The sequence below is a fragment of the Myxocyprinus asiaticus genome, chromosome 10 (genome assembly GCF_019703515.2).
Source record: "Myxocyprinus asiaticus isolate MX2 ecotype Aquarium Trade chromosome 10, UBuf_Myxa_2, whole genome shotgun sequence".
NCBI lineage: Eukaryota > Metazoa > Chordata > Actinopteri > Cypriniformes > Catostomidae > Myxocyprinus > Myxocyprinus asiaticus.
Genome location: NC_059353.1, coordinates 23,886,680 through 23,896,948, shown reverse-complemented (window position 1 = coordinate 23,896,948; position 10,269 = coordinate 23,886,680). Strand labels below are relative to the sequence as shown.

The window sequence follows — 10,269 nt, the reverse complement described above, 5'->3', positions numbered from 1 at the left end:
TTGTTAAATCTGTGTCTTCAGAAGCGGTATGATAGGTGTGGGTGAGAAACAGATCAATATTTAAGTCCTTTTTTTACTATAAATCTCCACTATCACTTTCAATTTCACATTCTTCTTCTTGTGTTTTTGGCGATTCACATTCTTCTTGCATATTGCCACTTACTGGGCAGGGATTGGAGTGGCCACCACAAAGGTATTGGAGTGGCCATCACAAAGCCCTGACCTCAAACTTAAAAAGCATTTGCGAGCAAGGAGGCCTACAAACCTGACTCAGTTACACCAGTTCTGTCTGGAGGAATGGGCCAAAATTCCAGCAACTTATTGTGAGAAGCTTGTGGGAGGCTACCCAAAACATTTTAACCAAATTAAACAATTTAAAGGCAATGCTACCAAATACTAACAAATTGTATGTAAACTTCTGACCCACAGGGAATGTTATGAAAGTAATAAAAGCTGAAATAAATCTCTACTATTATTCTGACATTTCACATTCTTAAAATAAAGTAGTGACTAACCTATAAGACAGGTAATATTTTCTACGATTAAATGTCAGGAATTGTGAAAAACTGAGTTTAAATTTATTTGGCTAAGGTGTATGTAAACTTCTGACTTCAAATGTATGTAAAAAAAAATCTACCAAACACATGCAGATAAATAGAAGAGCTACTCAGCAGGACTAGCTTAACACTAGTGTTAGGGAGCTTTTTAAAATGCCTGGATCATTAGGGGCTCCCATGCTGCTTGAAGACTCAAACACCACATGCTCCCTCCAGAGATGTGACCTTCTCACCGGTCCCCAGGCAGCCTTCTTTTACCCTGCTCACCATAGTCTTCCAGTGTGGATGCTGGAGCGAGACTTACATGTAATGAAACCATGAGACTCCAGTTGCCATGTCAACTCTCCCAGTATGTACCACTGGGGATTTTCCAGTCTAGTTGAGAGATGGCATGATAGATATGATGTAAATGTAAAGAGATAAATGTAAATTTATAAATGGTGTGGATCCACCTGGGTTGAACAGGGGACAGTTGCTATAATGCAGGAACTGTAACAGATCGAAGTTGGGCCTGGACTTTGGACACAAACTAAATGTCTCTTTACCAGCAAAGGAAAAGAATATATGAGGACTAATATAGTGAGGAGTGCGTCAAAGTTAAGGTATTGAGTCCAGAGAGAACACATAAAAGCTACTTAAAATCTAATTTATCAAGATATCTTTGACACAATCACTAGTTCATACGCTTAATTAAATCCACATTGTAAAGTATATTTTTCTTTGAAAATGTTATACTAGGTGTTCATTGATCCTGAACATTTTTGCTGGATCAAATAACTGAAAGCAGCTGAGGGAGACTTGCCAAGACACCTTTTCAAACCGGTTTTTATTTCATACAACTCTGTAGTTAAATCCTGACTTTGTTTGGCTCACACATCTTTATTTCCTATCAGAGAAATGAACCTTTGATAAAAATGCAGTCTAGTCATTCCAAACTTCACTTAACTGCCATTGGTTTGCATATCAAAGCTCTTAAAAGTCTGTTTTCTATACTGCTCTTCCTTTTCCTGAACAGATCCCGAATGACATGAACCTTTCCACATCTTTCACAAAAATGAATGATTAATTAATGTTCCATAGTCTTAATTACAAGGTCAGATCCATCATGTGATACACAATACCGCAGTGAGAAAACTACAGAAATTCTTTGGCTAGGGCATGTTGTTTTATCTGTCAAGAGTGTCTGTTGGTGATAGCCCAGAGCCAGCTGCTCTCTAGAGAAGCTCTGAACCATGCTAATAATACTGGGCTGGTATAAAGTCACTCTTCAGGAGAAATGTGGGAATGATAAGGTGGAAGAGAAATGAACAATGTGTAGAGTATATTGTAATGTTTCTTGAGGACATGCCCAGAAGTCCAAATTTAGTTTGCAGCAGGTTTCAGACCATTTTTTTAAAATGTTCTCTTCACCTAAAGTACAATTACACGAATGACTATATTAAAGAAGTCTTAATGTTGATAAAATGTTAAAATATAAATTAATACAGCATTTAAATGAAATGTCTTTATTTTAATCTATTGAGCATCTATATTTTGTCAATATAATAGAGCATATTGTGTGGAAAATGTTTATTAATTCGTCCTCCCTTGCCATCAGAGTGCGTTCTATTACCTTTATAGACTCTCACATTTAAGTAACATTCAGCAAAGTGCCTTTTATTTTAATATTGTTGTCATGACTTAAAAAAGTAGACTGAATGATGACTTTTCTTAAAATAAAAAGGTGAGTTCATGCATTCTTTTTTTTTTTTTTTTTTTGCTGATATTAATTTGAGCATGTCAGCATCTTGTATTTACTAGTGTCGCTCTTAAACAACCTTCAAAACTAAATGATAAATATTCCAACAAAGATTATTAGTCTTCATAAAGGCCACAGGCCAGTGGTGGAAAAAACTCTTTATTATCTTGACTAAAAATGGACAAAGAGCAGCCTTGGTTTAAAGAAAAAGTTCCCCTAAATATGACAATTCTTTCATCATTTACTCTACCTCATTTCATTTCAAACCTGTATGTCTTTCTTTCTTTCGTGGAACACAAATAAAGATATTTTGAAGAATATCTATGCAGCTATTTCTCAATGAAAGCAACAGTGACCAGGGGTGGTCAAGCACCAAAAAGCACCATAAAAGTAGTCAATATGATGCATGATATACAGTATGTTTCAAGTCTTCTAAAGACATAAATTAGTTTTGGGTGATGAATAAACTTAAACTCATCATTTATTGAAAACTTTCCACTCCACCGTAACTGCAAAAGGACTTTAATTATGGTCTGTTCCTTACAAAAAGCTACCATATGGTTTCAGAATATTGTGCACGAGTCACATGGACTACTTTTATGATACTTTTTTTGGAGCTTGAAAGCCCAAGGTCACTACATTCATTGTATGGAAAAGAGCTGCATTCCTCAAGATTTCTCCTTTTGTGTTCCATGGAGGAAAGTCATCTAGGTTTGGAATGATATAGGTGTGAGTAAATTATGACAATTTAAATTTTTGTATAAAATAACCTTCAACTTTTATGCAGTCAGCTTAAGCTAACTTTCAGGGAAGATGCTTTCGGGGGAATTGGCCTTTGGGGGAGTCGGGTATGCAATAAAAACATGAACCCAAGCATGTTTTTTAGTCTTCACATCTCCACATGTGGAACAAAGGCACAGTGGCCCATAAAATAATGAATGAATGATTAATTCATTGCATTAGACAACAAAATATTGAACCTAGTGACATCTGCATATTAAATAATTACGCTATACCTTTTATCACAACTAACTTGAGTCATTTTGCAATAACTTTAAACTAACTGGTCCAAAGGTAAATTTGAGTGGAATTCAGATGTGCCTCTAACAGAGCAAACACAGGTGTTCACATTAACTATGGAAATGTGCCTCTAAGTTTGACGACCAGAACGTGTCCGAATTGGCCTACAGTACGTTTTACAGCCTAATTCACAAACTAACAAAGTTATTTTGTGCAATGGTTTGCTTGGAAAACTGTCCTTCTAGAGCTATCTTTGGAATAAATGTCACTTGATTTGTTATTTTGTTGTCTAATTCATTGACATTCATACATTTTTTAAGTGGGGCTTAAATGTTCCAATACGTTTTGAGACCACTGCCAAATCTTCCTCTGTCCCTCCCTGTAAGAAATATAGTAAGAAAAAACGCATGCATATACGTCTAAATTCGTTAGCAAATATCATATTGACTGTATACACATTCTCATTTTTTATGTGATATTGATTAAAAGTGGAGAAAACCTACTGAAAACCTATAGGCTACTGTATTTGACTTGTTTGCTTCGTTAACATGCAAGCAGTTGCGGTCGGAAGTGAGTTTTATTATCGTCACAAGGGAAGCGGCACGGTTTGCGAAAGTGGTTTTTCTGAAACGAAATGCTAGTCGTTAAAAGGCCGCCTCTATTGCTCAGCTTGCGACCCGCATCCATTAGTGTCTCTGCATATTTATTTCCATCGCCGTAGGCATCCGTGACCGTCCTCACAGTGGATTGTTCTGAACTCTGCCTCATCCCCGTCCCTCGGTTCTCTGATCTAACGCTGTAGTCTTTTGTTTGGGGCATGGGGATCATTTCACAACACAGCAATTACCAGTTTCGCATCGATTTGTTCTGCCATCGCGCTCAGAACAGCAGTGCTCAATTACTGGGAAGATTTTCTCGGCATGGCCCTTCGCCCACGCGTTTGCAAACCCCAAGTCCTGTTAAAGTAGACTACAGGGTACACTATTCTCTACTGGCCGTCTAAGTGCTGGAGCTGGACCGTCTCCTCCTGCATCCCTCTCCACCAATGAGAGCCGCGATCATGTCCCTCCCCTCCCGATTCCATTAGACCATGTGATCCGAAGCGGTCTGGAAACCTGCCGATCGCGTTCAGTGCGTTCTTGTGGTAAACAGGTACAGAGGAATGGCACTCCGCAAGACTCTGCCAAACTCACGGCGCTTCCCGAGCGCGCGGAGTGAAGACAGTCAGTCTCTCTAGTGGATGTTATAACTTCGGCGTGTCACTCGAATGGGATATATGCTTTTTGCTTCATTTCTGTTTCACGAGACCACCTTTTAGTTTAGTCGCTCACCGATCACCCGGCGCACCCTCTCATCACCTTCTCCACTGTCTCATTCCACATCTGCACCCTATCGCTTCGGGCGGATCCTCCGGTCATCCAGAAGCGACTGCTTCATGGGGCACACTCCTTCAGACGAAAAATGTCCCTCTCTCAGCTTCTAGGCGCACCCGCGAAGTTGATAACATTAGGACCAGTGCTGTCGTTGAGCGTCTGTGAACTGTGTCCGGGGAACTGAGATGGGTGTCTCGGTGGCAGCGGCCCTACACCAGCCCCAAATTCCGCACCAGTGGAGCCGGATAGTGGGACACTGGGTATGGATTGCTGTCTTGTCATTTCTTGCCACATTCCCGATACAACAACTTGGCGCTTTCCCGTCTTCTCTAAGCGACTGTCAGACTCCAACTGGATGGAATTGCTCGGGTAAGATGTTCAAGTGTTCCGCTGTTCCGGTCCGTAACTTGCTTTGAGGTTTTTGGGGGAATACAGTCTGACTTTCACTTGGCAACTGAAGATAGTTGTTTAGTATATACAGTATATAGCATAAAGTTAGGCTATACACATTAATAGATTTATTTTATTTTTTCACTGCTGCTGAAAAGATGTTGAAGACCTGTTTTAGTTAGACTACGGATGGCCCAATATTACCATGTTTACACCTGGGGGACCAAAAGAGCCATTATGAGCCATTACACAAAGTAACCTACTTATAATTACACACGCGCAATATGTAGGCTAAATAATGTGGACAAAAATGAATAAAATGTTTTTGAATTTCTTACCTAAAATGACATCGATCACTAATTGTTTTAACATTTGTCACATTAAAGTCTTATTGGATTTTTTTTTTTTTTTTTTTTTTTTTTTAAAGACCTTTTCTGGCATTGTCGAGACGTAAATGTCTTATTCTCGTTCACACGGATTAGACATTGTTTACTAACAGTCGATGATACCACATTTCCTGTACATTAATTGATCTGTTTTTCAAATTCTGTGCGTTCAGTGGACAAACGGATGATTTGTAGCCTAGTCTACGTTAATGTTCACACAACAAAGAAGCACCAAACGCGATGGATATAAATACTACACTACAAAGAGTAAAGCGATAATGTTGTGGTCATTCTGTCAAAATCGCCTATGAAGTTTCTGTAGAGATTAACTGCTGCTCCGAGACTACTGTAAACCCCATTAATATCCTAAAGCTCCTTCTTAAATCTTTCTCTTTTTCAGAAAGGTGGAAACGAAGACAACAACCACGCATCCATACAGCAGTTCATAATTATTATTATTATTTTCTAATGCTTGTCAAGATTCAATCCCTTAAAACTAACCTTAAAAACATTTAGTTGAACAACTTGTTTTTAAATATGTAGGCTACAGCAAAAATGATTTGATTAGCCAATACAATTTTTTTTAAGTATAGTGAACAAGTGGCGATATTTTTTGTCAATCTGAAAGGTTTTTAAGAAGGAAGATTTTATCAAGCCTGCATAATAATCCCTGGGCATCAGTCAGTTATAACTCGGATAGTAAGTGGGTTTTGATAGCGTCGTTCAGATGATTGCGGATGCACGTGAAATAATCATCATGAGCGCCCTGAGGCTCGAGAGACGCCGGAGCTGCATATTTCTTGCTTAGTTTCTCGCCACGGCGTCTGACTATCAATCAGCAGGTCACCGTGGGCAATCAGGTGTCGTTCCAAAATGTCTTTCCTTGCCGCTTACTTGCACTTTGATTATACAACTCATGGAAATGGCATGAGAAGTTGTATCACAGACATGCCTATAGTCCACTTAAAGTGTTGAGGTGATTTATAAAAATGGATAGCCTAATATCCAATAAGAAAAGACCAGTTGCTTTTTTTTTTTTTTTTTTTTCTAACAACATGTCAGAATCAGAATGAGCTTTATTGTCAAGAATGCTTGCACACACAAGGAATTTGCCATGGTGACAGAAGCTTCCAGTGCAAAGAGAATACAAACAAATTTACATATACAACATATAAATACATTTGAAATATACATATTAACATATATAAATAAACGGTGAAATAAGAATAAAAAATAAGATACAACAGATACATATAAAGAGGAAACTACAGTACGGCAATAATGTTGTTCAGATATGTTACAGATATACAGTCATGTGCAATGTGATTTAATATATTGTGCAGAAGAGGTATATGTCAAATAAATATAAATGGAATATAAATATGAATGAATAGTTGAATATGCACATGATCGTATTGCCACAATGGAGAGTATTGGGGCCGTTTTAACTGTTCATATACTGAATGGCCTGAGGGAAGAAACTGTTCTGTGTGAGGCCAGTGTTGATAGTTTGGAACTAGAAAGTATAGAAAGTAAGTAAATATCTTATTTTTTTTTTTTTGAGTGCAAAACTAATTTAAAATAATTTTGTAACTATTATTTAAACAACTGCCAATGTTTTGTTTGGTATTCTTGAAAGAAATGTATGATCAAAAAGATACATAGATCTACAAATAGAGTGCCAATATATAGATTATTGCATTTACCGGATGGTTTTATGTTTCATTTCTGGTCTAAGAACACATAGGAGAGAGGAATATGCAGCATAATTTCCAACTCACTAAATATGGTTTAAGTTTCCAGCACTGAATAATGGGCTGAACTTAGCAATAATGTCCAGTGAAACAAACGCATATGGGTTATTGACAAATAAGGTTGTCCGAGGTGATAAAAATTATAAATATTTAAAAAATCTGGTTAAAAAAATGTCACGTTTCATGTTGTTTTTACAAATTGTTTGAAAAACATTCATGGCTTTTTCCAAAATAAACTGATTTAATGACTTAAAAAATGTCAAGTAAAAGTTATTAAAATAGTTTCCTTGCACATTTAACACATGAGAGTGTATGAAATTTAATCATTAATTTCAAAAAAGTTTTAATACATATGTTTCAAGGTGAAAAATGTTCTTTACAAATATCATGAATTTTTAAGTCAAGAATATTAAGAAGTTTTGTCAAAAATGAGCCTTTTCATACAAATGTTGAAATATTCATATTTAATGATATGACAATATAATTATTTGTTTTTAAAACTTCACACACAGTCTTGCGGGTCTAAAGTCTTCTCTGTTTTATGATTTTTGTCACATGACAACAAAATTTCTACCTATTTAGTGACAAAAGTTTTTCAAATATTAATCATATTTTAAAATAAAATAGTTTTACTGCATTTTTTAAAATACATAATAATAATAATATTCAGCACAACTCATGCCAAAATTTATTTTTTCAAGAATTTCAGATTTTTTTTACTGTCTCCGGACGGTTACACCACATGACAGTTTTTACTTTAAACCCCAGAAAAAATATCAATATGACTTTGAACTAGGGATGCACAGATCCAATACCTGGATCGGTGTCGGCTCCGATACTGAAGCTTTTAGACGGATTGGGTATCGGTCCGATGAGCCCGATCCAAATCCAATACTGTGTGTTAGTCATGTTCGTTACTGTCAAGCTCAAAAAATGACATAAAAGAACCATAAAAACACAATTAAAGTAGTTCATATGACTTGTGCATTTCATTCAAAGCCACTTGAAGACATGCAATAGCTCTGTGAATCACAAAAGGCTGTTTAACTGATTGTTTAATAAGTAAATATATAAAATGCACGTGCAGCTCCAGCGTGTTATTGAATGGCGCTGCTCTGTTTACACACATGCTCAAGGCTATTTTTAGCCTTCACGCCTTGTGCAACATTTGAGCGCTACTAACTAAAAACATCTCAGATGTAGATGCTCAATAGTTTGGTTCACTTATAATATGCATTTAGAACGGCACTGGAGGTGCTTTTTTACCAGAATCTGAATAAAAAGCGTATTAAACTACTGTGAATTTGCCTACAAACAGACACATACAGGACTTCCTGGAGAGTTCAGAATGTCAAAATAAAAGCACGAGGGTTTAAAAGTTGAAGATGCACGATTGAGATATATGACTATATATTATTATTATAATATATAATTATTATTATCATCATTTGTTTACAAATTATAATAATATTTAAGTTGAATGGGTTCCAAAAAATAACTGTGAATGAAAAGTGAGCTGATATCTTACAACTAAATTGAACAAAAAAGAGATCTGAATCCTTTAACGTCCAGATACAAGTTGAGAAAAGAAAAAAACGGCTTCTTTTCTACTGATGACTTATTACTGATGATATACTGTAAATTTTGCTGCTACATTATCCAGTATACTAGTTAACTATAAAGTTTTTCTCAATAAGCAATACATTTATATTGAATAATGTGTAGATAGAGGTTTGTGTTTCTTTACATATTAAAGAGCACACCCAATTAGTTCCACACAATATTGTAAAGATATTTTAAATCAGTGGTGATTTCTCAGGGCCAGAAAAGCCTTCTCTGCTGGCCTAACATGCCAAATAAATAAATATTTTTCATCCTTTCATTCTCAATCACCTTTTTGCCTATGTATTTTTAATCGCTTTCCACTCTTAATTAATCTACAAACAAATAGAGAAAAACAAAAAGTTTGTCCACTCAGAATTTATTCCTTGATGCTTACAAGCGAAACATGACAACTGTTTCACAAATCGCACTCCCTCAGGTCTTCAGAATTTCTACAGAATCCCTCAACACTGCAAATGAATGAGCAACTAAAGTCAGATTGTCAGATTCATCAGCCAATCAGATTGATTTATTTGTTCTTGTTGATTGTGATCTTTAGGATATGTCCCAGTCCAGGCCTTCTAGCTGGCCTTGAGTGACGCAGTCATGCTTTAAGTGATGTACGTAATTCAAGAGCGAAAAGCATGAGATCTTACTGACGAGTCGGCTGTCACTGCCACATCACCACTGAGAAAGAGATCCTTATAGATTTAAAAACACGAGATGTTCTGCATGACTGTGTGATTGCTTAATTTATTAAACAGGAAAGGAGGACTGATTTTCACTTCAAGCAAATTGGTGAGTACTTTTTGCATTGTTATAGCAACATCAAGAGTTTTCTAAGTGTAAATTAGGCTGCTTGAGCATTCAGTGTCAGATCAAGTTTTGAAAAGAAGTGCTGTGTTCCATTCAACTCGGAAAGTCGGATTTTACAACTTCCTACAAGGAAAAGTGCAATGGAATGCATCTTGAAATCAGAATTACAACTTGTATGCTCGTGCAGAAATTCTCAACTCCGATTTCGCCGAGATGCAGGGGCATGATGTCACACAAACATGTCAACACTCAGGGAGATATACAAAGTAAGTAATAAACATTCACTTTATTAAGTAATATCGATAAATGAGTTCATTTCCACATTACATGATATTAAAGCTTGTTTAACAAATGCCTGCAGAAACAGGTGTATAAAACATTATAATCTCTTTTGATAATCGTACACCTGAAGCACATATGCTAGCGCTGCAGCATTGTTTATCAGTTTGAGTTACTAGGAGACATCTCTAATGAGAGTCAAACCCCTGATAAGCTAACGGGAGCATTGCAGTTCTGAATATCGGGGAATGGAATGCATTTATGGTCGGAGATATGAAGTAGGAATATCCCACATCCAACTTGAATGGAACGCAGCATAACCATGTACCCTGACGAAATGAAATTTATTGCAAG

At 36.5% G+C, this 10,269-nt stretch overlaps 1 protein-coding gene across 2 annotated transcripts in view; it reads left to right on the top strand.

Moving 5' to 3' along the window:
• The first annotated feature begins 4,430 nt into the window (after window positions 1-4,430).
• Window positions 4,431-10,269, top strand: part of tmeff2a (transmembrane protein with EGF-like and two follistatin-like domains 2a) — a 114,167-nt gene continuing 108,328 nt past the window's right edge. Inside the window, exon 1 of one of the 2 annotated variants that reach the window (XM_051708160.1) lies at window positions 4,431-5,057. In XM_051708160.1, the coding sequence (XP_051564120.1) occupies window positions 4,874-5,057 (184 nt within the window). In that variant the 5' untranslated portion in view covers window positions 4,431-4,873. The remainder of the gene's footprint in view (window positions 5,058-10,269) is intronic. The other variant, XM_051708159.1, reaches the window with a different exon arrangement.